At 40.2% G+C, this 27,522-nt stretch overlaps 2 protein-coding genes across 2 annotated transcripts in view; one reads left to right on the forward strand and one right to left on the reverse strand.

Annotated features, from left to right (window-relative positions):
* The window catches only part of vwa5b1 (von Willebrand factor A domain containing 5B1), a 36,698-nt gene extending 19,543 nt beyond the window's left edge, over positions 1 to 17,155 (reverse strand). Inside the window, exons 1-8 of the mRNA XM_032519942.1 lie at positions 16,844 to 17,155; positions 12,526 to 12,682; positions 12,178 to 12,339; positions 10,142 to 10,361; positions 9,817 to 9,971; positions 8,426 to 8,557; positions 7,243 to 7,367; positions 2,838 to 3,014 (exon numbers count right to left, since the gene is read on the reverse strand). Coding sequence (XP_032375833.1) covers positions 2,838 to 3,014; positions 7,243 to 7,367; positions 8,426 to 8,557; positions 9,817 to 9,971; positions 10,142 to 10,361; positions 12,178 to 12,339; positions 12,526 to 12,664 — 1,110 coding nt within the window. The 5' untranslated portion in view covers positions 12,665 to 12,682; positions 16,844 to 17,155. The remainder of the gene's footprint in view (positions 1 to 2,837; positions 3,015 to 7,242; positions 7,368 to 8,425; positions 8,558 to 9,816; positions 9,972 to 10,141; positions 10,362 to 12,177; positions 12,340 to 12,525; positions 12,683 to 16,843) is intronic.
* Positions 17,156 to 19,848: 2,693 nt separating this feature from the next.
* ddx19a (DEAD-box helicase 19a) lies at positions 19,849 to 26,835 on the forward strand. The gene is made up of 11 exons (XM_032519937.1): positions 19,849 to 20,076; positions 20,231 to 20,294; positions 20,775 to 20,967; positions 21,061 to 21,153; positions 22,898 to 23,000; positions 23,095 to 23,209; positions 23,329 to 23,506; positions 24,428 to 24,665; positions 25,769 to 25,931; positions 26,022 to 26,213; positions 26,313 to 26,835. The coding sequence occupies exons 1-11, from the start codon at positions 20,014 to 20,016 to the stop codon at positions 26,372 to 26,374; spliced, it is 1,464 nt and encodes a 487-aa protein (XP_032375828.1). The 5' UTR covers positions 19,849 to 20,013; the 3' UTR covers positions 26,375 to 26,835.
* The last annotated feature ends 687 nt before the right edge of the window (positions 26,836 to 27,522 follow it).

The following is a 27,522-nucleotide window of genomic DNA, read 5'->3' on the forward strand; positions in this document are numbered from 1 at the left end:
CACAATTAATCAAAATTGTATCGAAATTGCAATATGGACTAGTGCAATATCCAAATTGCAGGAGAGCGCAATATTTGTTAATGGCAAAATATTAGGGCTCTAACGATACATTAAACTTTTCATTTTTGACCCATGATTCGATACAAACCTCAATGTTTTGGTTTTTTTTTTGGGGGGGGGGGGTTCGTAATACAACATTTTTTTTGCCACATGGCATCGTTTTGTCATTGATTACATCCCAGTTTGCAACAGTTCCCTTATTGATGAAAGTAAGAATAATGATACAAAAATGATTATTCCCTCCAATATCGAGAATCATATTGCAATCGCAATATCAGTCAAAAAAATCACAATTAGATATTTTCCTCATATCATGCCGCCCTATTCAGGTGCACAGAAAAATATGTAATCAATATGTAATGTTCAAGTTGTTAGAGATATTTTTAAAAGGTATAAGATTAGATGAGATTTATTTTCCACTCGTGGGATTTCTTTTTTAGCATCACAGACATGCTACACTTAAGCCGTCATCTACCATGGTTTAGAATAAGAATAACTAAAAAATAACTTCCAAAATAACTGGGCCAAACCACTGCAAACCATTAAAGTGCAAAAATTATAACACCTATTAAATATAGGTGTTATATAGGTGTATTAAATATAGGTGTATTAAATATAAATAAAAAACAAAACAGCAGCAGTCACTAATATCAAATAAAACAGCCTTTTTGATGAGTAAGATGACAGAGGATGGAATAAAAAAGCTCTTAAAGATGTTTGTCATCGCTGAGGGGAATTCTTAAAAGATCATTAAATCACTGGCCTTAAGCCCAGGCTCTGTAGTATCAGACACATTCGATAAAAGCCTCACAGTCTGAGTCACAAATGAACACCATTTAGTATCCCAGCATAGGGCAGGGTCACTACGTGCACAAGCAACCAAATAGTACATAACACATATAATCTAAAAAAAAATATCAGCCTTGAACAAGCTCTGTAGGTGTTGAAAAAAACGTCTTCGAATTCTAATAAGTCCTCCGAGACTTGCTGTCTAAAACCTGGGAGACATCTGGTGAATGACCTATTTGATCGATATCCTCGTGAACACGCCCTTTACACAGCTAGCTCACCACATAAAATCTCCAAAGACTATTCTAGAAAAAGCCATTATACTGCCTCTAATTACATGTCACATTTACTATGTTGTGAGGCGTTTCTTTTCCTTTGCATATCATTATTTTGTTGTTTTTGGTGTCAACTGTGACATATTTCAACAAGGAAAAAAAAACATGACGTGGGATATATACTACAGTTTATATGTAAAGCAGCATGTGCCTTAATGTATGTTTGCATTTGCATCTATGCAAGAAATTAAACACTGCACACCACACAGAGATTCAAGATACCATCACACGGCGGCCAATTGAAAATATGTCATACAAACAGGTTTTCCAGATTGGATGTTTGTACATTTGAAAATATGGGAGGTAGTTTAATTTTCTGGAGGGCTCCTGGGAGAGACGTGTATGATGTTTCATCCACGTTCAGCGTGGTTGGTGCCGTGCAATATGACGCAAACGTGGCCTGGGCGCCCTCCAAGATTTTTTTTTAAATGCGGATGCGGGTGCATAGACTGCGTTGCAATGACTGGCTACAGGAGAGAAGAAGCCCGTTCTTTGAGCTGCCCTGACCGCAATCAGCTTGGAAGACTAGGCGGTGCACAGCGAGCATGCGTGGCGAACACAAGAAGCATGAAACAGCTTTTATGGTCCTCTATATGCTTATGGAGCTATGTAAACACACGTTTTTTTGATTTATAGTTTGTTGTCTATTTTGTTATAATTGGTCGTAAATATTATAGTAAATGTGAAACTGTCAAAAATCTTTTTGGATTTAGTTCTGGGTGGATCGTAATCTATATCGGCTGTGGCTCAGTGGTACAGCGGTTGCCTGCCAATCGGAAGGTTGGTGGTTCGATCCCTTGCCTTGCAGTCCCATGTCGAAGTGTCCTTGGGCCAGACACTGAACCCCGAGTTGCTGTGCATCGGAGTGTGAATGTGTGTGAGTGTTTATCTGAGGCACCTTGTACGACAGCCTCGGCCACAGTGTATGAATGTGGGTGAATGTGGGTGAATGGTGAATGTTTCCTGGAGATGTAAAAGTGTGTTGGCGTTCTAACCTCTGGTGGATTTCTGAGGACTATGGTTACCTGGTGCTCAGATCTCTGCAGAATCCAGACAGCTAGCTAGACTATCTGTCCAATCAGACTTAAAATACACACCATCCATCATCTCATCCGGTATCAGGTCGCAGGGTGAGCAGCAGGGGGCCTCAAACTTCCCTTTCCAGAGCCACATTAACCAGCTCTGACTGGGGGATCCCGAGGCGTTCCCAGGCCAGGTTGGAGATATAATCCCTCCACCTAGTCCTGGGTCTTCCCCGACGCCTCCCCACAGCTGGACGTGCCTGGACCACCTCCCTAGGGAGGCGCCCAGGGGGCATCCTTACCAGACGCCCGAAAGGGCACAAGAACATACACATGTTCCACCAAAACAAGTTCCTTATTTAGGCTATTTAGCAGCGGCACCGTGGCTCCGTCCGGCGCTGTTTGCAGCCTAAAATGATTATGATTGGTTTAAAAAAAAAAAAGCCAATAAACCAGAGCCTATTTTTCTCCCACCCCAGAATGCTGCGTGGACTAGCCAGACCCTCCTCTGCGGTGCAGAAGAAGGTCTGACAATGCAAGACTAGGGTGGGTGGTGATGACAAAAGGGGGGGGGGTTAATTGGATGTTTTGTGTATTGCGTTAAAGTTATTCATAAAAAATAAACCCATACCTTCACACGGTTGATGTTGACACCGCTCATGCTGCCACTGCGGTCGATCATGAAGATGAACTCGCCGTGAACCTTCCTCAGGTCGGCGCTGATGGACTTGAGGTCCGGGCAGAAGTTCAACATGACCACGGGGTTGTGGAGGATGTCCTTGTGGAGTCGCCTGTGAATGACATCTACCTGTGAAGACAGAGGAATAGAAATCTAAAACTGAGATCTTCAGCAGGGGGGTCTTCAGAGTCACTGCGCCAAATAATTGTTTAACACTTTTTTGAAAGTTCCCCACCCCAAAATTAAAACACGTCTGAAAATATGTAGTATACGATTCCAACAATATTAGCAAAACTGGCCTATTTGTAAGTAACTACATCAACAATGATACACTTTCTGGCCTACAGGAAAGGTATCCACTATGGTTGTCATCCACAGACACTTCTGGCTTCATTGTACCTTCCACATGTGTGTTTGACATTATAACATAATGATATATGAATATGTAAAAGGGAATGTGTAACGGCCATAGGCCACCCAGCACATTATTGTAGGCCTAGTCTATTTTCACGACGTTCCGCTTCCGGGATTGATCCGTTGCCGGATTTCACTCATTTAGGCCAAATATCCGTTGCCTTGGGCTTCCTTTGTGTTGGCGCTCTAACCTGCGGCTGACTTCTGAGGACTATGGTTACCTGGTCCTCAGATCTCTGCAGGGTAAATCCAGACAGCTAGCTAGACTATCTGTCCAATCTGAGGACTATGGTTACCTGGTCCTCAGATCTCTTCAGGGTAAATCCAGACAGCTAGCTAGACTATCTGTCCAATCTGAGGACTATGGTTACCTGGTCCTCAGATCTCTGCAGGATAAATCCAGACAGCTAGCTAGACTATCTGTCCAATCTGAGGACTATGGTTACCTGGTCCTCAGATCTCTGCAGGGTAAGTCCAGACAGCTAGCTAGACTATCTGTCCAATCTGAGGACTATGGTTACCTGGTCCTCAGATCTCTGCAGGGTAAGTCCAGACAGCTAGCTAGACTATCTGTCCAATCTGAGTTTTCTAATTCAACCTCTGAACATACATGTTCCACCAAAACAAGTTCCTTTGTGAGGCCATTTTGCAGCGGCACCGTGGCTCCGTCCGGCGCTTATCGCCGCCATAGATGATTGTGATTGGTTTAAAGAAATGCCAATAAACCAGAGCACATTCTTTTTCCCGTTCCACAATGTTGTGGGGACTAGCCAGACCCTCCTTTGCAATGCTGTGGAGGAAGGTCTGGCAATGCGAGACTAATAAGCTCAGTTTATTGTGCAACTCAATTTCATACACTATAAATGTGTGTAGTACATTTATAGTACTATAGTATTATACTTTCTGGTAAGGGGTCTTTGGCGTAAAAGACGTTGACGACCCCTGATCTGAAGCATACATTTAACCCTCCTGTTGTCCTCAGGTCAAATTTGACCCCTTTAAAAAATGTCCATATCTGAAATATGGGTTTCTTTTTAACCCAAATTACCACAAAAATAGGATTGGATTCCATACAACGTTCTTTGCAAATACATTTGATCACTTTCATTCCTGACTAAACTCATCTGTACGTTCCTCTGATCTTAACTATTTGTCAAAATAATTCATAATTTCAGCTTTTTTAACTCAAATACTAGGTATAAGTCTATATAAAAGAGGGCAATTGACCATGAATTACAACAAATAGTTTAAAACTAGTAAGGTGGGGTTAGTGAAAAGTAAAAATAAGTCTGAAAAAGGGACGGAAATGTCAAATCTTTGTCAGTTTTTGACCCAGGAGGACAACATAAGGGTTAAATGGGCGGTTGGACCCCAAGAGATAAGTGGACTTTCAGGCTTGATTATAACACTTAAGGAAAACAAAAAATAGATTTGATCTGGTTGATAAGCAGAGCACATCAATTATTGTGGCTGTGCAGGAAAACTCCAGGTCGACTGTGGCGAGCCTTTGGAGTGTTTCCATAGAAACACATTTTTTATGGCTTTTCCTCTTTAGCTCCCCTGGTCTCTTAACAGCCTCACCATAGAAGAGAGGAGAATGGGCATGAAGCAGGTTGAAAAATAATAATTCTGAACTGATATAAACATGTATTTGCAGTGTTGGAATGTACAATTACACCTACTGAGGTACTTAACATAAGTATTTTCATTTTATGCTACTATATACATCTACTCCACTACATCTCAGAGGTAAATTAGCTCGGTTATGGGGAAAAAATCCTACTCACACATAATAATTTTGGTCAATTTTGAAGTCACGGTTTCACACGTTTAATCATTGACTTTTGGAAAGATGTTGCGTTTACTGAACTTAAAAAAACTGTGAAAACACCTTGAACTGTCAAATTTCCCCTAACGCTTTTCCTGTTATACAGGTGCTGGTCATATAATTAGAATTTCATGAAAAGGTTGATTAATTGCAGTAATTCCATTCAAAAAGTGAAATTTTCATGTTATATTCATTCCTCATACAGTGATATATTGCAAATGTTAATTTCTTTTAATTGTGATGATCATAACTGACAACTAATGAAACCCCCAAATTCAGTATCTCCGAAAATTAGAATTTTCCTTAAGACCAACACAAAAATTTTTTTTTAGAAATGTTGGCCAACTGAAAAGTATGAACATTAAAAAAGTGGCTCAGTGGTAGAGCGGTTGCCTGCCAATCGGAAGGTTGGTGGTTCGATCCCTGCAGTCCCATGTCGAAGTGGGAAGACACATGCGCATCGGAGTGTGAATGTGTGTGAGTGTTTATCTGATGAGCAGGTGGCACCTTGTACGGCAGCCTCGGCCACAGTGTGAATTGTGAATGTATCCTGTATGATGTAAAAGCGCATTGAGTAGTCGTTAAGACTAGAAATGTGGTATATAAATACAGCACATTTACACCAGAAGATGACATGGCATCCCAAACCATCACTGACTGTGAAAACTTTACAATGGACAATGGACTTCGTGGATTCTGTGCCTCTCTTCCTCCAGACTCTGGAACCATGGGCAAAGGAAATCAGAGAACATAACTTTGGACCACTCAGCAGCAGTCCAGTCCTTTTTGTCTTTAGCCCAGGCAAGACACAAGGAATGCAACAGCTGAAACCCATGTCTTGCATACGTCTGTACGTGGTGGTTCTTGAAGCACCGACTCCAGTCCACTCTTTGTGAATCTTCCCCACATTTTGGAATGGGTTTTGTTTCCCAATCCGGTTATCCCTATTGCTTGTACACTTTTTTTCTACCACATCTTTTCCTTCCCTTTGCCTCTCTATTAATGTGCTTGGACACAGAGCTCTGTGAACAGCCAGCCTCTTTAGCAATGACCTTTTGTTTCTTGCCTTCCTTGTGCAAGGTGTCAATGGTCGTCCTTTGGCCAGCTGTCAAGTCAGCAGTCTTCCCCCTGATTGTGCAGCCTACAGAACCAGACCGAGAGACCATTCAAAGGCCTTTGCAGCTGTTTTGAATTAATTAGCTGATTAGAGTGTGGAACTAGGTGTCTTCAATATTGAACCTTGTCACAATATTCAAAGTTTTTGAGATACTGAATTTGTTTTTGTTTTATTAGTTGTCAGTTATAATCATCCCAATTAAAAGAAATTAACATTTGAAATAAATCGCTCTGTGTGTGGTGAATGAATATAATATGCAAATTTCAATTTTTGAACGGAATTGCTGATTTAAATCAACTTTTTTTATGACGTTCTCATTATATGACAATAATTCCCCTTCAGAACACAATACAAAAAAAGCAGTTGACTTGCAAAATGTACCATGCAAAATAATCATTTCCCTCAATAACATTGTTTGTGTGGCCGTTAGGAGCTAATATTTCAAAATGGCAATTAAAATTAGATTAATTGCACAGCCCTGAGATAAATATTATACTTGTTCCGTTGCTTCACTTTAGATAATTTACAAATAACAGTCTTTCTTGTCAAGTGAAAACCACGTAACTCCAAAATTTGGTGACTTTATATGGAAAGTTTCTGATAATCTAGAGTATGAAGTGTTTCAAATTGTCGTAGTTCAAATGAGCACGACATTTAACATTAGTAGAAATGCAACACACACAATATTGCAGCAGTAATACTGATCCAAAAACATAATTTATAATAGTGAAACACTGACAGGGAAGTTTGTCTGCAGATTTTTACTCGATACTTTACATTTTACTGACAATACTTTTACTTGTAGAAAAGTATTTTCCCAGTGGGGTGTTAGTACTTTTACCTAAGTAAAGGATCTCTGAATGATATATCATTTCATCGCTGCAGCTTCACAAATATAATATCTGTGGCAGTACATTGTGCTGCTGTGAAGTCCTTACCACTCCCCTGGTGGTATAATCAGTTCAGGTACATGGTGCGGATGTTGTTGACACACTCACTTTTCTCTCGTTGCTGGAGTCCTTCTTGGTGGCCTTGATGAAATCGCTGCGGCCGTGAAGATACTCATCATACTCGTCCTGCGTCATGTCTCCGTTCTCAATCAGCACATGTGGCAGATGAGGCTCTAAAGGGACACAGTTGGCCAGGACAAAGACATTACATTCAAATATTATAAAGCAGATAGACATATTGATGTGAGACTGAAGAGGTGGTCGCCTATAAAAATGCTGTGCTGGGTCTCTAGACAACAAAATCAGCTATTATGGTTGAGAGAATACTGCAGATTTTCTTAAAAAGTCTTAAAAATCATAGATTTCAATTTTCGCATTAAAATTGCCTTCATGAAAAGGCTCTGTCCATTATCTGCTGCTTCTCCAGGTACAGGTCCATTTTTATGATTAATTCATGATATTACTGGGAATTGTTATATACTGCTGGACAGATATGGGATATACATGTCAATGAATGAATACATTTGGTGAATAGCTTTAGGCCTTATCATCCGGTTTTCATTAATATATCTTTCTTACCTTGGCTATGATATTGTCTATGTGGTATTGAATGTGTCTTACAATGTCTCAACTTGCAGAAAGCATGTCATTTATATGACAGAGTCTGTGTTTCTGGACCATTAATCAACCAAGATTATGATTAAAAAAAAGGAAAAAAAATGCTCCTCATTGAGGGTTTTGTTTTAAATATTAGGAGGCCTACAACACTGCCTGTAATGCAGTTCAGTTCCTCACTCTCTTTGCTCAAGCTTAGCATCCATGTTGTGATTGAAACTGCAGCAGCAGCTGGAGCTGAATTAAATTGCCTTGCAGTGACAGCAGGTCTGTTTGTGAACAAAACCTTCATAAGAGGACTATTGGATCAGCACGGCCGGGGCTCTTCCGGGCCTCTCCTGAGAGAAGGAGACGAGAGAGATCGGGGGGGGGAAAAAAAATAAAAAATAACCTGACACTGCACACCCACACAAGGCAGTCTGACTCCGCTGGCATGTCAGACAACAGGAGGACCACAAAGTGGGCAGGTGAATCACCTCGCACATTATCTGATTATAAAACTGTAAAAAAAAAAAAAGCTTGAGAAAAGGCTGGAATAAAGACTTGGGAGTATTGCCCTTGAGAGCAGAGACTAATTAATGACACTGTTGTGCTGTAAGTGAAGCTGTGAACCCACCGCTGGGGTAGATGAGGATTTGGACAGGACAGTCATACGTGTACTTGTCAGCCAGGGTGATGACGACGCTTGTGGCAGAGCGAGCCAGAGGGTCTGCATCGGCTCGGATAGCGTGAGACGGGCTCTCTACACCTACACAGAGAAACAGACACACAGCAGATGGAATAACCAGTGGCTCCCCCCCATCCCCACACCACCCCCAGTAATAACAGTAATAACAAACCAGCAGGTCCCATTGAAACTACCATCCCATTTATAAGTGCAAGACACTTCCAAAAGATTTGAAAAGCAAGATTACTTATGCACTGATGCCTTCAAGTGCTGTTGCAATTTGAGCAAACACAAATAATAAAATACCAGCCACTGCTGTATGAGTTATAATATGATTGGTTTGGGATTTGGTTTAGCTCAAACCATCAAGTTGTCAAGGTTTAAAGAATTTCTTTTTTGCTGCAAGGTTGATGAGAAGATGGATACCACTCTCATTTCTGAAATATTGATATTCTGAAGGAACTCACGTACAAGCAAGAAAGCAAATTAGCGTCTAGGACCCTAAGGGGGGTCCTCCAAGTTAATGCAGGGGGGCCACCAAAATGTTTAATAATTTTTAAAGAGAAAAAAATGTTGTAATATGTCTAAAAATATACATAAACATAAAGCCAACATCTTAAGCAAAAAGAAAATTGGCCTATTTGTGATTTTTATTTTATTTTACTTGAATAACATTGACAACAGGGTACTGGCCTGTAGGTAAGGTAGCCTTCCACAGATACATTTTAGGCATAAGGATTCATACATGTATTTTTAACATTAAAACATGATGCATAAATACATATTATTATTCCAATAGCTTAGTAAAAACGATAAGTCTTATTGTTGGCCCAGTTTAATGTAACTCAATTTCATATAATATGTAGTGTGTATGTGTGTGTGTGTGTGTGGGGGGGGGGGGGGGGGGTGTACCCTGCTCCGTCTCTCTGTCAGCTAAGTGGTCCTTGGTATTCAAACCACTGAAGACCCCTGCTTGAACATGTTTAGCGTTGCCCAATTATGTTCCCAATTGACATCTATATAAGAAGAGCATTCAGCACTGTGTGACATAAACACACACACTAACTGCGAACACACAAAAGGCTTCTTTTTTTTTTACGCCTTATCCCTACAGGATGTCACAATTACAGCTTCTTACTGGAGACATGAGAGCTTTCAAGAAACACTGAAATGCATTGCTTGATTACAGAATAGCTTGAGCGATCACACCTGATGTACCATTAAACCAAGTGGCAAAAACATTAATTCTAGATACAGCAGCTCATGGGTGTAATCACGCTTGACAAGTGGATTTTCCCAAAGAGAATACAGCTATCAAATATATTGGGTAATTGTCTAACCTGCGAGGAGATAGGGAGCCCGTATCTCCAGCTGGAAGTTAAACTCGTAGTCCATGGAGTTGATGGTCTCTTCCTCCAGCAGTGAAGACAACCACAGCTGGGGGGAGTTGGGAGTTTGATCGTGCGGACTTGAGGCACAACTATGCCTGTCCCGCCTAAAAGTAGCAAAGCATAAATGACTTCAAATGGAGCTACCCTAAATAAACATATAAAATGTTAGTATAGTCAGTTTCCATCCATACAAACCTAAAGTTCCAGTCCAATCTTAAGTAACATGTAACATTACCAAGACACTTGTATGTTGTTTTTATGAGGTTTTCCTTACGTTCTGGAGAAGTTTGGGGATAGTCCCTGCTCCTCGTTGATGGTCCTCTGTACCCGAGGAGTGCACACCGGTGGGGACGAGACCCTGATGCCGCCGTTGGGCAAGGTGGAGAGCTCAGCGGAGGTACTGACCAGAATATGGACCGTCTCCATAGGAGGGATGAGCCCCAGGTTAACCACTAACACTGTCCTCTCCAAATCCTCATCAATCAATATGTGTCCTGTAACAGCAGACTAGATTAGGGACCAACCATATTTCAAACAGTATATATATACATTAGCACGATTTCTATGACTCGCAAGGTGCCAAAGCTTATGCAAAGCTGTCCAGAAACTAAGTTATCTTTTATGCCCAAAACATATACACTGATATATACTACCTAAAAGGACACTGGGACATTTCATACAGTGCTATATTTAGTACTTAACCATTTCATTTCGTTACAGTGCAATATTTATTTATTATTAATACTTAACCACTTAATCTCATTACTGTGTAATATTTAATACTCAGGACTTTTGATCAACCAACATTTTTCCGTAATGTGTATACAAAACTATTTTATATATGTATATAGATGCTCTCAGGACTGTGCACCAGCCCACCCCCCCCTCTTTTTTTTCTGCACTACCTATATTTTTATATTTTATATTTTTGTATTTCGTGTTGACACTATGAAAGGGGTTGCTTCAATCTCGTTGCACAGGTACTACACTTGTGTATAATGACAATAAAGGCATTGTAGTCTATTCTACATTTTAATATTCAGATATAGAGAGCGATACAGGCTTCTTTGTTTAGGTGAAGTACCACAATATTATGTTATTATAATATCTTCACTTGTATCTATCTAAACCTAACCCATAATTCTGTCCATACATACTACCCATCTTACAGAAGACTTAAAGGTGAATTCTGGTTGATTTCAACATGTAGTTCTGTAGTTTGTAAATTTGGAGGTCTGTCAGTAGAGAGAAAAACTAACCAATCGGTGCTGCCTACACCGTGTTATCTTCCTGCTAGCGTTAGCACCCAACAGGCTTAAACAGGGCAAGTTTTAAATGTGTTTTTAGCCTCTAAATATGTTCAATATGTCCATCAAAGTGCCTATCCATGTGCAGTTATTCCTTCAGAGTGAACACAGTGAATCTGACTGCTGGTGATGTGACAGAAAGGCATACAAGTTGTGTTAATTCAGCTGTGTTAAGTTCCTGTGTTGAGAAGCAGTCAGAGAGCTTAGGGACCGTCTACAAACTACAACACAGAAAAGAGATCAAACTAAAATATGTAGGCTACCAATTTAATGATTAAATAACTTACCTCAATTATAACTTGTGTCCGGCTAGCTGTACTAAAGCACTTACTTTTAAAAAATATGCATATGCCTATTTTTGAAAATATGTATGTATCTCTTTTATTTGTTGCAGTTTGTAGACGGTCCCTAAGCACTACAACTGCCTCTCAACACAGGATCTAAACTATTAGCAGAACTTTCATGTATTTCTGTCACATCTCCAGCAGTCAGATTCACTGTGTTCACTCTAAATGAATCACTTCACATGGGGGGGGGCACTTTTAATGACATTTTGAACATCTTTAGAGGATAAAAACACATTTAAAACTTGCCCTGTTTGGGCCTGTTGGGTGCTAACTCTAGCAGGACAATAACACGATGTAGACAGCACCGATTGGTTAGTTTTTCTCTCTACTGACAGACCTCCACATTTAGAAACAACAGAGCTATGTCTTGGAATTGACCGTAATTCTCCTTTAAAGAAGTACTAACACCTACTTAGCATGCACTTCGATAAAGTTTGGGGACTTTGTAAGAGACAGATTTACTCTGTCCTGAGGGAAATATCTGGCTCTTTAGCTGCTAATTGCTCAACTATGTGGGCTGTATGTCATTTAACGGGTTTAGATGACTTTTTGGCTTTGAAAACAGCTGCCTGCTGCTGCTGGAAACAAGGTTTCACAAACAGTAATTTGATCAATTGCTAACATAACAATATTGATTAGAGCAGCTTTAATCTTACCGCTGCCACTCTGAAGGGCTCCGTTGGATGTGCTGCAGCAATCCTGATAACAGTCGTCAAGTTTTGCCTTGTCTTTGATTTGAAGTGTTATAATCTGACTGGATATCATAGACTCAAACCCCACAACAATAGTATTTTCCTCCAGTGGATAAATGAAGATCCCTAAAAGGAAGTTAGATTGATAAAAAAAAATTAAGGGCATGAACTAGAGGCAGCAAACAAGCAACTACACATCTTCAGTCAATACTTTTACAACAGTGTTTCAGAGCATAAGGTTGGTTGAAAGTGGCTAGCGTTCCTAATCTAGATGAAATAAACAACCCAATCTTCTGTTGGGTACATACTCACCCTCAATTGCATGGTCCTCAATATTTTCATAGGTCATAGAGGCTGTCATGGCCAGAGTATAACCCCTGACACAGGAAGTGATGTCAGAGACACTAAGGGGCAGAGCAGTCCGGTTCTCCTTGTTAATGAGTCCTGGCATGGTGCTGCTTTTAGGATTCTGGTTTGTTGCCACATGTCAGAAAAAAGACAAAATATCAGATAATCAAAAAAAAGCTGTCACAATGAAATAAATAACCATATGAATGAATTGTGGTATGATTTAAACAACAATTGAAGAAAGTATTTGAAACGCAACTCATTATTATGGCATGTTATTTCTTTATTTACTTACAAAGTTTTATTTAATATTTGTTACACAATCATTTCTCCACCCAACCTAATCCCAATGACATTCCCTACTACTTAATGTAGCCATTAGCTCATCTTAGTTAGAGAAACGACCATGTCAAAAGCAATTCTGAACCAACAGCTGTAGATACAGACAGACACTGATAGAAACTAACATCTTGTTTTATTTATTTAGCCTAAAAAAGCTGGTAATGTCATATCTGGTGACCGTGTGGCACCGAGGTAGAGCGGGTCATCCCTCCAACCACAAGATTAGCGGCATGTCATAGTGTCCTTGGGGGGGGGGGATAGTGGCCTAGTCAGTAGGGGGTTGGGTTGGGAACCGGAGGGTTGCAGGTTTAGGTTCACATACAGTACGGACTAAAGTATGGTGGTGGACTGGTTCACTTCCTGGGCACTGCCAAAGTGCTCTTGAGCAAGGCACCAAACCCCCAACTGCTCGGGGCGCCTTTCCATGTGCACACCCCCCCCCCCCCTCACTCTGACATCTCTCCATTTAGTGTAATTTAGTATAGGTACTGAGAATGTGTGTGTGTAGTTAAGGCCTATGTGTATTGTGTGTAAAATATTGTGGGATTAATAAAATATACATTATTATTATACATTATTATTGACACCGAAACCCAAGTTGCTCCCCCCACACGGTGTTATGTGGCTGTCCAATGGGTTAAATGGGTTAAATGCAGAGACTGAATTATACTATGTTGTACAGCACGGTTACAATTGGAAGTTTCTAGATAAGATTGGAGAGGACTTGTACCTTGCTGCTAACCAGCTAGGCTGTGAACTTGTGAGCTTATTCTGCGGGGAAGTATATATACATAGCCTGTGAGTCAGACTTCAGAGTTGTGTGTTTCTCTGAGGAACATCTTTAGAAACCGAACAAAGATGAGGTAACTCTGAATTAACTAGCTAATTTCAACTAGCTAGCTACAAACCCTGCATAGCTAGTTAGCCAGCTAGCTAGGATGCATACGCTGATCACATCAGTCCAATTCTGAAGTCTTTACACTGGCTTCCTGTGCCCCAAAGAATAGATTTCAAAATTCTTCTGCTGGTTTATAAATCGCTAAATGATTTATGGCCAAATTACCTGTTAGTTCTGCTATATTATGAACCGCAGAGGCCTCTAAGGTCATCAGGGACAGGTCTCCTCGCCATCCCCAGAACCAGAACAGAAAAGGGGGACGCGGCGTTCAGTTTCTATTCTACATATATCTGGAACAAATTCCCGATTTTCAATCTGGTTTTGATTAACCCTGATTAACCATGAACTTGTCCTTCCAGGTCAAAATTGAAAATGAATATTTTTTTGTTCTTTTCTGATGTTTTTGTTGCTTTTTCTGATTTATTTGTCACTTTTTCCATGCTATTGGCGTTTTTTTTAAAAACCTGAGCCGGTTTAATAATAGATTTCACACTTATTCTTGGAATTCATGGTCAACAAACCTCATTTACATCAAATTATACACAAGTTTTTAGTTAAAAAGGCAAAAATTATGAATTATTTTGACTAATAGTTAAGATCAGAGGATGTTGAGTGAATCACAGATATCTAGGTGTATGTCAAAGTTTACTCCGGATACTGTTTTGAAACCCTCAAAAAAAAGAATTAAAATGCTATAAGATTAAAGAAAACACCCCAAAAATTCAATGAAAGTAATCATTAATGTTACCTGAAGAACGTATGGAATCATACATGTTATTAATGGGCAATGTGGTTGAAAGAAATCCATATTTCTGATATAAAACACTTTGAAACAGGTCAATTTGACCTAAGGACAACACAAGGGTTAATTGTTTTAAACCTTGTATCACTTTTATTTATTGTTCTTAATTTTGTATTAATATGTACAACATTTTTTTTTAATTGAATTTAGACTCAAACAAGTACACCATACCGACTACAAAATCGGCATGTGACAATCAAGAAAAAAAAAGTACACTTTTTTTATTTAATTTTTAATAATTATGTGTTTGATGTTTTATGTAAAGCACTTTGAATTGCACTGCTGCAGAAAAGGGCGATACAAATAAAATTGCCTTGCCTTGCCTGGCATGTGCAGCCTCATTGAGCTAAATAATCAAAAGCGTGATATTTGGAGTCCGCATTTTTTAAGCAGCGGCTAGATAGTTGATTCAGAATAAGTTTGGCATTGTTGTTGCCCTAACTAAACCGTTAACTGCGCTAACTTGCTAAATGGTACAAGGATATTTTGACTTTTAATCATTTCTTAAATGATTTCACAAATGAGGGTTTCCTTTGCAGATTTTACACAGTTTCATCATGCAATGCTTTATTCTATAATTATGCATTTATTTCATATTTGGGGGCTCAATTGCAGAAAGACTTTCTTTTTTACCATGCTTGTTACTAAGCATTAAACACACAGCAGGGTCTCATTACTGCTGCTTTTCTCACCGAGATCTGTTTCCTGCCCAGGGACTACACACGTAAATCAGCATATAGCTATTGTCCTTATTGCATAAATAAATGACATACAGACTATTAAACTAGATGAAAGCAGATGTCAATTCATTTCAGCAGGTTTTATTGATATTCCAACCCTTATTAATCTCTAAGGGCATGATGCACTTAGTACTTGGAACATTTGAGATAAAGGCCAGAGCACTAAAAAAAATGCAGGGTGATATCATCATTGCAACACATCTGCAATGTAACAGAGGGGAAAAAAACAGTGTCATGTGAGGTGAAAAAAGAAACTTCAGATACATGAAGGAATATTTTAGGAGGAATGAAGAGCCACTAATTATGTAAGTCATACAATGCAATTGTGTGTTGCTTCAGGGCTGTGTCTCATTGTTAATGTCGTCTCCGCCACCGGCAATCTTCTGCTGTCAAGGGTCGGCATGCTGCATGAGCAGAGCCACGGCTTGATAGGAAGTGTTATGACGAAAGCAATTTCCATAGAGACAGCTCAGCTTGCTCGCTCGTTTAGCTGCAGACTGACCAGTAATATGCCTTTATTTATGATGCTGCGACTGGTTGCTATAAAAACACCACACAAAACACAAAAAATCCCATTCACTTTGAACATTCAAATAGGTTTGACTAATCTCCACAGGTACAACTTTTACACTCCGTGGCTAAACAAGAGCTCCTTCAAAGTCAATGAAAAATTCAATCAGCCTTTCTAAAAGTCAATCCCACTTTTTAGGCACCGCACGGTTATTTATGGCTAGGAAAAGATCATGCAGATGATATTACAGACTGGGTGTCTGTCTCAACAGTGCCATCATGTGTCCAGTCAACCACAGATTGAGACATCCCTTTGTCCCTCTATGTAAACAGTCTCCTCGTACAGGTGGATAAAAGTAAGACTTAATTCAGGTCTGCAAACTATCCCAATTCTGTCCTGTTGAAAGATGATAACAGAAGTGCTGAGATACAGCAATCCATAAATGTGAAATTAAAGATATAGTGCAGAAAAAAATGTGACTTGAAGTCACATTCTGAATAAGTTAACATTATGTGTTTAAAGGAAAGCTACATATCCCTGAGCTGCATGACAGGTGGTTTTCCGAGGCATCTCTTTCTTTACGGTCTTTGAGTTCATAGTAATTATTGTTAAAAGTAGCAGTCCCAGGATGATGTTTCCCTGGATGACTCAGTCACATGAATCACCCTGCCTCCCTCCTGGGTTTAAAAGACCACCAAACCATCAACTCTCAACATTTCCTATCAGCGTTGCCACACTCCTCTGCACTCATTAGTGTCAAAACAGAGAGCAGATGCCGTGGTAACCACCTGTTGACACACAGTGTCTTTTACATATATATGTCTGCACTGTAAATCAAGATCAAAAGTAGCAGTTTTACCCATCAGACATGGTTGACCTTTTTTCCTCATTTCAGACACAGGAATGTGTAATATATGCATCATCAGAGGGACACACTGCGGCATTAAAATGCATCAGGTATGATCACAGCATCAGCCTTATTGTCTTACCTTTCATTTGGTTCAACTGGGTATGCAGTGGGGATCTCTCTCTGTCAGAAGTCCACTTATCATGAAAGATATCCTCCTCCTCCCCGACCTCTATCAGCTCCCCTTTTTTGTTCTCTCTCTCTCTCTCTGTGGCGTAGAGAGAATAGGAGCGCTGCCACAGGTGGCAGAAACTACAGATGCAGTGGCTACAGTGTTAGTTGGACGTACAATGCCAAGGAAAGGTAGGCAGGAGCTGCAGCAACAGCAGTTCAATCAAGCTCAGCAACATGTGGTTGCAAAAACTGTTTCATTTAATCTCCATCCCTCCCTCCTCTTCCCTGTGGATGCTGGAGTTGATAGGCTTTGACAGAGAGAGAGAGAGAGACAGAGAAGGAAGGGGGAGGGGTGTGGGGTGGGGGGGGGGCGGCTGCTGAGACAGCGGGTCCAGTTCTTCCAATAAACATCCCCCTTCCAATCAGATGCGCATTCAAAGCATCAGCAGCACCCACTCACTCCAGCAACCCTCCCTGACACCGATGACAGGAACCATTCGGGTCTCCTTTATATTAGCCATGGGATCCCGGTGTATACATGTACTCTAACACCAGAGTGGACAGAAAAGGCTCAGAGGGACAGGGGTACGTGGCTCCCTCGAATCACCCGTGATCTCTCTCTCTCTGCCTTTCTCCGGTGTGACGGGAAAAACTCCTGATGGAGCTGCTTGGCTGTCTCTATGTTTCTGTGATCACTTGGTTTGATCCATGTGTTTTCTTTCGAGGTTACCATGACAATTAATATGTGTAATATCTGTCATGATTTTGGTAGCTGTGGAAATATACTGTAGATTGTGTGTGTGTGTGTGTGTGTGTGTGTGTGTGTGTGTGTGTGTGTGTGTGTGTGTGTGTGTGTGTGTGTGCAGGTTGGCTCAGCATCCGCCTCCAAATTGAATTAACTCGCAGCCAATAAAACCAGGTCTGCACACTACACGTCTATCTGTTTCTGGACCTCACAAACATGGTGTCACACACACACACACACACACACACACACACACACACACACACACACACACCACACACACACACACCACGGCTCATTACTTTCTCTCTCTCTCTCACAACAACCAAATAGTAGGATTAAAGGCCATACATTCCACTTAAATGTGCAGGTTATTGTATTGATAATAAATGGTGACATAAGAGACTTTGAGCTAGAGGCTGCGGTTTCATTATAGCTTATTTTTGTGATTATTTTTTCTATCATTTGTTAAAAATTCGTGACCAAGTGCCCGAAAACATTCTTAAAGCTCAAGGTGATGTAAGGAAATTGCTTGAGATGGCCCAGTTAGGCTGGTCCAATTCCCTCGCCATCAAACACAAAACAAAATTTGCATGAATAACAAATCAGGCCAGCAAGATAATAGGCTCCCCCCCCCCCCCCCCCCCCCCCCCCAAACCCCCCTAACAGGAAAACCACTATAATGACACAGGATCTCACCTTCACCAATCCTTTCAGTTACAAGGTCCCATTTGCAAAGAATAACATGTACAAAATCCTCCATTTCCACTTTCATAAGCACACTGAATATATATATGGCATCCAACAGGTCCACTCAGGCTTCTTCTTGCTTGATTTTTGCATTTTATATGTCTGAACTGTCAATGTTTGTGATATGTATCTTTATGTTCATGCACTGTATGTATCTAATGTAATTTGAGCCTGCCCTGTCAATCACTTTTTTTCTCATCTTATCTTATCTTAAATAAATTGATCGATTGCAGACAAAGAAAACAAGCAAATCCTCGTATTGGAGAAGCTGGAACCAGCGTATGTTATTGAATCACCCATCAGTCCGCTAATTGTCTCAGCTCTATGGTGAACGGTGAGTCCCATCCAACATGAGGCAATCAGGCACGTTCTCAATTAATGTGGTGAACAGCAAGTTCTGATGAACGTTTAATGTGTTTCAATCTTTTAATTCTCTTCCAATGTCAAGCACTGAGTCCATCAGCTGTGTAGCGGAGCTGAAACAATACGTCAATTGACAGAACATGTATCTGCAAGTTATTTTTCAAGCAAAAATGCCAAAAAACAAGCAATTTCAAGATGTCACCTGGGATTTTGTGATGGATATTTTAAAGACCAAACAATTAATCAACAAACAGACAAAACATCCAACATCAATAAAAATGCCTTTTGCCTTTAACCCTCCTATGTGGGAAATAATAATAATCCATAATCAAAAAAAATAACAGGCAGAATAATGGATAATGACAATAATCATTGGTTGTAGCCCTACTGTGAAAAATGCTGTGATAACCAAAATAAATATGTATAGACTTTTATAGACAAAAGGCCAACAAATCAACTTTAATATGAACTTGCAAACACTCTAACTCATACAGATCAATATAGAATCAAGTATACAAGTGGGAGTGAAATAAGGAAACTAAACATGAAAAAGAAATCAGATTTAAGATTCATTAAGATTTAGGGCATACAAAGCGAGTTTAAAATAGAAAAATAAAATAAATAAAAAACATATTATGAGCATGTAGTGTTTTTATAAAGATTAGAATGGTCAATTACCTCATCATGTTGTTGCTGTTGCATGTAGCTGTAATGGGTGTGTCAGCAGGTTCACTCAAACAGGATGGGAATACTACGGTGCCTTCACGTACACCTCATAAACTTTGTAAATATAATAACTCATGCATTTAGGTGTTTCTTTTTCGTTCTTAAAACAAATAAACATAGGCCTTTTGTTTTTCAGTTGAATAAAGAAGATCATGATAAAAATTCTGTACAGCTTATATCATTAGATTTTTTTAAATAGTCATTAAAGGGTAAACCAGTTGTGAATAGGGTGTTTCTTTACATTTCACCTCAAGCCATGCAACAATATTAATCTTAACATTAGCTGGCGTTAAAGTAACTAGTAGCGTGCTATTTCTCTGCAATTAGTCACTTTGATTGGTTGCTTCTAGACACAGGTCTTACTAATTGCGATATTTCCGATGCGTTTGAAGGCAGCATCAGTGGTGTGGTCCAGCGGGTCGCGGTTGGTCCAGGTCAGGAACAGCGGCACGTCGTCACTTCACTTTGACGCACATCATTCACGCTGACATCAAACTTTTGATAAAAAAAAATTGTTGTTTCTTTCGAATGAAACGCATAATTAATGTTTTAAAATGTCCGAAGACTCGTGGGCGGTTGCTGTCGATTTTCAAGAAGCCACAAATCCATCCACACAGGTAAGTTTAAAACCAAACATCTCCAAAATGTCCTATCAGACGCGAGCTAACTAAGCTAACTTGCTCGTCGTTCGTTAGCAAGTTAGCCAAATATGCTACTTATCTGCTCTAGTCACGCAGTTTTTAGAGCTAATAATGCATTTTCTCTCGACAGTTTGACTTCTCAAAGAAAGTTGAGCGAGTGCTTGGCCCTCGTGACATAAGAAGAGACATAAATGGTAACTGCTTTTTGTTATTAGAAACCTTTTAACCATTGTGTTGTCTAGAAATTTGACATTTTTGTCCCTTTTCAGACTCTTTTTTTTTTTTTTTTTTTTTTAAGTTTTCACTACCACCACCTAACTACCACTAGTTTTACACTACTTTTTGGAATTCATGGTCAATAGCCCTCATTTTTATAGAATTATACCTTCTATTTGAGTTAAAAAAGCAGAAATTATGAATTATTTTGACTAAGAGTTAAGCTCAGAAGAGTGAAAGTGATCAGTTGTATTTGCAAAGAGCGTTGAAAGAAATCCAATCCATTTTTTGTGGTAATTTGGGTTAAAAAGAAACCCATATTTCAGATATAGACATTTATTAAAGGGGTCAAATTTGACCTGAGGACAACAGGAGGGTTAACTAACGTTACCTAATAATTTGACCGTGTCATGTTAGTTGTGGTGGGTGACGTTGTGTTGGTGTTTCCACCTGTGCAGGTAACATATTGCCAGAGAAGACTGAAAATGGAGGTTCGAAAAGAGACGCGGAGAAAGTGGACCTGGCTGAACAGTCCCTGTTAAATAAGATGATCCGGCGCTTTCTGGTGCGGAACAGAAACCAGGTGGAGGTCCTGCAGCGGGACCCCACCTCTCCCCTTTACTCCGTCAAGACATTCGAAGAGCTGAGACTGTGAGTGGCCGCGGCATTGGCTTTAAAACACATGTAAGTTGTTGTGTTTTGGTTCCTCACACACTTTTGCTTCTTTGGCTTGATGATCAATAGGAAACCTGAGCTGCTGCAGGGTGTGTACCACCTGGGGTTCAACAGACCCTCCAGGATCCAGGAGAACGCCTTGCCCATGATGTTGGCACAGCCGTGAGTTCATCTTCATTTGGGAAATGAATTGTCAAAATTGTTGACAATGTGTGGCCAGGCTGGCTCAGTGGTAGAGCAAACACACACACACACACACACACACACACACACACACACACACACACACACACACACACACACACACACACACACACACACACTCACTAAGAGATTTATGCCTTGACGTAGAGGTCCAGGGTTTGAATCCGACTTGTGACGATTTCCTGCACTCTCTCCCCTTTCTCATGTAGCTGTCTTATAAAATAAAAGCGAAAAAGCCCAGAAAATAATCTTTAGAAAAAAATTGTTGACAATGCTTTTGGCAATTAACAAGTTTCTCAAGGAAAAATAGCAAATATTTGCTGGTTTGATTAAATGAGGAACTTAACAACATGACCTTGGATTCTAGGAAATTATTTGTCAGCCATTTTTATAATCAAGCAATTGTTAAAGTTGTTTTAACAAAGAAAAATACTGAATATTTTCTTATTCAAGCCTCTAAAATGTGAGGATTTGATAATGCTTATTTTTTTTTATTATTTTTTTTTAACACATTGAACTATTTTCATTTGTTAGATCCATGGTTTTGCCACTCTGGCAAACTGATTGTAAACTAGATTTGGAACTATAAAGTTGACAATAACAATAATGACAACATGGAAAAAATAATTGGCCATGAAGTAAATGTACTAGGGCTATAATTAAGCCAATTATATAATTTTTTTAATTGCTTGGTATGTAATAAATTACAAAACTGTGAAAAATGGCCATGAAAATATTCTTAGGTCTGAGGTGACATCCATAGACGTCTATAGTTTTCTGCATAATTAATGACCTAAAATGCTCATATTATGATTTTTGGCTTTATTCTTTCCTTTATTGTGTTACATAACTTTTGTGTGCATGTTATAGGGTTACAAAGTGAAAAAGCCCAAAGTCCTGACTGGCTAGTAGTCCTTACCTAGGTACTGTCAGGCCCTCATACTCTGCTTCTGACTGGCTAGTAGTCCTTACCTAGGTACTGTCAGGACCCTCATACTCTGCTCCTGACTGGCTAGTATTCCTTACCTAGGTACTGTCAGGGCCCTCATACTCTGCTCCTGACTGGCTAGTAGTCCTTACCTAGGTACTGTCAGGACCCTCATACTCTGCTTCTGACTAGCTAGTAGTCCTTACCTAGGTACTGTCAGGACCCTCATACTCTGCTTCTGACTGGCTAGTAGTCCTTACCTAGGTACTGTCAGGGCCCTCATACTCTGCTTCTGACTGGCTAGTAGTCCTTACCTAGCTACTGTCAGGGCACGCCCTCATACTCTGCTTCTGACTGGCTAGTAGTCCTTACCTAGGTACTGTCAGGGCACGCCCTCATACTCTGCTTCTGACTGGCTAGTAGTCCTTACCTACCTGCTACTGCACATGTGCAACCCCAACAAAGATGGAACAGAAGTGAGAGGCCTCACTCTGTAGCTAAAACAGAGAGCTCAACACACAGGGTGAAAAGAGGAGCTGCAGCAATGTGCTGTACAACAAAAATATGGTGTTCTTTGAAAATGTAACCATGTCAACCTATTCTGGTACAACATCTTAATACAATTACGAACCTGAAAATGAACAGAATATGAGCCCTTGTTGAAATATTTGGACTGCAACGCTTGTTCTTGCAGTAGTTACATGAAGGTTGTTGTCCTGTTTGTCAGTGGTTTACTCCCTTGTTTGTCTGTGTGTGTCTTTTCTCTGGTTGCAGACCTCAGAATCTGATCGCCCAGTCCCAGTCTGGCACGGGTAAAACCGCTGCTTTTTCTCTTGCCATGCTCAGCCATGTAAACCCGGACAACAAGTGGACCCAAGTAAGCATAAAATGTAATCTGCTGAGCAAGTTTCCACATTCTGCCGTTGACGCTGATATGCACTCACCATTTAAAAACTGTTTGCTTCTTTCAGTGCCTTTGCATCGCACCAACATATGAGCTCGCTCTGCAGATCGGCCAAGTAATCGAGCAGATGGGGGCATGCTGCCCTGATGTGAAACTGGCTTACGGCATTCGGGGCAACAGACGTAAGAACGCGACCCGAATTGTTTTGACATCTGATATAAATGGCGGCAAAATGGTATTTCAAGTTATTAGAGAGCCAGTGTTGGTTGTGTCACGACATGAAATTCTGCATTCCGTTCAGCGGAGCGAGGCGTCAAGTTGCAGGAGCAGATTGTCATTGGAACACCAGGCACAGTCCTCGACTGGTGCACCAAGTACAAGCTCATTGACCCCAAGAAGATTACCATGTTTGTGCTCGACGAGGCTGATGTGATGATCGCCACGCAAGGCCATCGGGACCAGAGCATTCGGATCCACAGGTGGGTTCCTCTCAGAGGCACCGGCCCACTTTAACACCTGTCTTTGTCGTGTCCAAAGGCCTAACAGTTATTACCCAATTATGTTACGTAATCATTATTTCTAATGTTCTAAGGGGTATGACTATTGATGGTAATGAGCATGGTTTACTTCATAGCCTGTGTTATTACATTATCTGACTCACATAAATAATATAACCAAGAGATGTATCTTGGGATTTATTCAAAACGTTATTTGTTTAACCCTTGTTGTCATTCGTCAAAATTGAACAAAAATTAAACTTTTGTTGGCGCTTTCTATTGATGTTTTTAACTTTTCCTTACGTTTTTCTCAAGACTTTTGACGCTTTTTTCATTGTTTGTCACTTTTTTTATGTTTAACCCTTCATAACACTAACTTATTAACTTTAGTTTTACGGTTATTTTTGGAATTTATGGTCAATAAACCTCATTTTTAGGAAATTATGCCTAATGTTTGAGTTAGTAAAGCAGAAATTAGGAATTATTGAGACTAAAATTAAAGGAATGGCTGTTGATGGATAATCACAGACTGGAATATGTCAACTTTTACTCAATACTATTTCAAAAACACTTCAATTCTTTTACTATAAAATTGAATAAGACACCCAAAATTTATGAAAGTAGAGATTTGTACTTGCCAAAGAGTGTTGTGTGGAATCAATCATGTTATTTTGGGTGATTACAATTGGGTAATTAAAAGAACAATGATAAAGGAAAACAGGTAAATTTGACCCGAGGACAACATGAGGGTTAAAAAAAGTAATGCATAACTATTTTTAAATTTGAGACAATTATATTGTTAATTGCAATTATTTCTGAGATAAAATGTGGAATTGTTTCAGCTCTGCATGCAAAAAGCATCTCTTGTGGCATTGTATCCCTCTTTCCTTCGTACCGACACAGACAGCTGACCAGGGACTGCCAGATGCTCCTTTTCTCTGCAACCTTTGAGGACTCCGTGTGGAGGTTTGCAGAGCAGGTGGTTCCCGATCCCAACATCATCAGGCTGAAGCGGGAAGAGGAGACACTGGACACAATCAAGCAGTTCTATGTGCTCTGTAGGGAGAAGGAGGACAAGTTCACAGCACTCTGTAATCTTTATGGGAGCCTTACCATTGCACAGGCCATGATCTTTTGCCATGTAAGTCAGAAAAAACTTCCCCTTCACGGTTTGACCCCATTTACACCTGGTGATGTGTGATCTGTGTTTGGATACATGATCTGGATCATGACATCCGAGCTGCAGGCCACCCCATCACACATGGTATTGTTGATTGTTCTTGTTATCCCCATTCTGCTTGCATTGTGATCTCATCTCAATATGCAAGTTCGTTAGGCAGGGCTGGAGGACTTGTTATGTCCCACATGGAGGCAAGCAGTGCTGCCGTTTGGGCTCTTCTTCTTTTTCCTGTAGAGAGTACTGTAAGTGTTTCAAAAATCATGTTTTGTGAGGCAAGACTTGCTAGCTACTGCTCCTACTCGTAGCTTTTGTTGGGCAGCTTAAGCTGGTACGAAGGGGCAGAATTAGATAGTTCGTTAGCAATGTTCCTATCCACTTCTGTATGGTCTTGTGGTTCATGCTTTTTCATATCTAGAGATAATTTTTCTAAATATACCTGCTGTTATTAGGGGTGTTTTTTCCTCCAACGCAATTACCTATAACTATGAGTAATGTATTATTCACTCCTCCATCTATTTACAGTACAGTTAAACGCACCTGCAGAACAGCCGCCCCATACCAAACACCCGCAACGTCTACATGTCATACTCACATTAGCGTGTCATTGTTCAGCGTCTGTGAGAAACATCCGATTTCACAGTCGAGGTAATAAAAAATGTACGTCCTGGTCACTCTTCAGTTACGGTACGGATCGCATTTCCACCTGGCTCAGGTCTGACCACAATGCAAACACAACCATCTCTAATGCAGTGACACTCTTCATTCATGTTTTTTTTCTTCTTTAAGATAGGATATACAGATTGCATGTTCATGCCAGTTGTAAATGGGGTCTTGAATTTTGATAAATTGACAGATGAGATCTTTTTGTCAGAACATTCTGCATAAGCGGTATCATGTGGATGCGCCAGCAGTGTTGTTGTCGTCTTTACTTAGATTTCCTTATGGGGGAGACAGAACATACTCACTATAGCTTTAAAGATGTTTTTTCCAATTCCAGGAAAATGTCCCCAAACTTGACAGGATGTAGAATGAGCAGTTGAGTTTAGCAGATTGTTTTTCTTCAGACTCGCAAGATGGCTGCTTGGCTGACCGCGAACCTGACCAACGAGGGCCACCAGGTGGCATTGCTGAGCGGGGAGTTGACCGTGGAGCAGAGGGCCGCCGTCATCGATCGCTTCAGGAACGGCAAGGAGAAGGTCCTGGTGACCACAAACGTGTGCTCCAGGGGTGAGGGGGAGATTTCAAATGAAAACGTCTTCATGGTGGTAGGGCAGTGTGTCTATATTTCCTACCCATCCGTGGTCCTGCTTATTACAGGTATCGATGTGGAACAAGTGTCTCTCGTGGTCAACTTTGACCTCCCTGTGGACATGGAAGGGAACGCCGACAACGAGACCTACCTGCACCGGATTGGCCGCACGGGACGCTTTGGCAAAAGAGGATTTGCCGTCAACATGGTTGACAGCAAACACAGCATGGGTGTCATCAACCAAATTGAGATGCATTTCAGTATGTTCCCATTTCTTTCAGTTTGATCATGTTAAAACATAAGGATTAGTTAACATAAGGATCCAAACAGGACTTTATCTCTCCGTCTTTCTCCCACAGACCGGAGAATCACGAAACTTGACACGAGCAATCTCGAAGAAATGGAAAGCCTGATCAGCTGAATGCTTCGCTACGACCACACACTGACGCCGTTAGTCGTGTTACCTCGTGTTTGACCTGAGTTCTTTCCAGGGTTTATTGTTTACAGAAGAAAGATGCATACTAATATTGACTTTGAAAACTTATTAACTATGCAGACTTATTTCATGGCAGTCATTTTTGCCAAAGTTCTTTAATTTGATGTCTGACTTTGATGCCTGAAGTCACCTTAAGCCTTTAAGCTGTCTCCCAGAGACTATCAACCAACCACGAGCTGTTAAAACGGCATTTAAGAAGAGTGGTGTTAATATTTGTTGGATTATCTGAAGTGAATTATTACTGTGGCATTGGTGGGATATTAGAACGTGTCTCATCTATAGATCAAGGTTGAGTTCAGATAAAATATCCTTTTGAGTGACTTGAAGCATTTTAAGGATTAAATGCCTATTTCAGCCGTAGGTGTAGAGCTGTTGCTCATTTTTGTGTGTTTAGAAAAATAAATATATTGTTGCATATTAAACCTGTTGAGTTACTTGCAGTTGGAATGCATGGCAGCTTCATCAAGCAAAACCATTCATATTTCTTAAAGAATGAACCAGTTGCTCAGAACCTTTTATTAAACATACGACAATGGAGATATATTTCTTCAGGGAACATGCAATATGTTCAAAAGCCCAAGAAAAAATCCAGGTTTGCTGCACTTTAGTGTCTGATTTTTCAATTTTTCCAGAGGAGTTGTGGAGTTTGATTAGTCATATTGTGGTACTTTCAGTCTTAAACCGCTCTGAGATACATTTTTGGCTCCATCAGTAGGCTTTGTTCATTATTATATTCTCATCTGTTCCTACTGCAACGCATCAAATTGTCTGTTCAGTGTGCATTAAACACCATTTATTAATGGTTTTACAGACTTGTATGTATTTTGTCACTAGTGCAGGGACGCACTAGTGACAAAATACATACAAGTCTGTATAACCAGTCCCAGGATTTAAGTAGAACTTTAATATTTGTGTTTACATGCTTTTGAAAGCAAGGCTTTTGAAAAGTCAAGATTAATTAACCACATAGTAGCCAATTCTGTGTTTCTGTGCCTCTGCATCCTAATGATAGACTTTATTTGGCATATGAGAACATCAACCAAAAAGAAAAGCTGTGGAAAATGGCAACAAAT

This window comes from Etheostoma spectabile, chromosome 7, assembly GCF_008692095.1.
Source record: "Etheostoma spectabile isolate EspeVRDwgs_2016 chromosome 7, UIUC_Espe_1.0, whole genome shotgun sequence".
Classification (NCBI taxonomy): Eukaryota; Metazoa; Chordata; class Actinopteri; order Perciformes; family Percidae; genus Etheostoma; species Etheostoma spectabile.

What these genes read in the sequence shown, in the direction of transcription:
- ddx19a (XM_032519937.1), top strand. Translation starts at nt 20,014, where the DNA reads ATGTCCGAAGACTCGTGGGCGGTTGCTGTCGATTTTCAAGAAGCCACA. An exon ending in CCCATGATGTTGGCACAGCC is followed by an intron (nt 21,154 to 22,897) that starts GTGAGTTCATCT and finishes CTCTGGTTGCAG; the next exon opens with ACCTCAGAATCTGATCGCCC. An exon ending in CACAAACGTGTGCTCCAGGG is followed by an intron (nt 25,932 to 26,021) that starts GTGAGGGGGAGA and finishes TGCTTATTACAG; the next exon opens with GTATCGATGTGGAACAAGTG.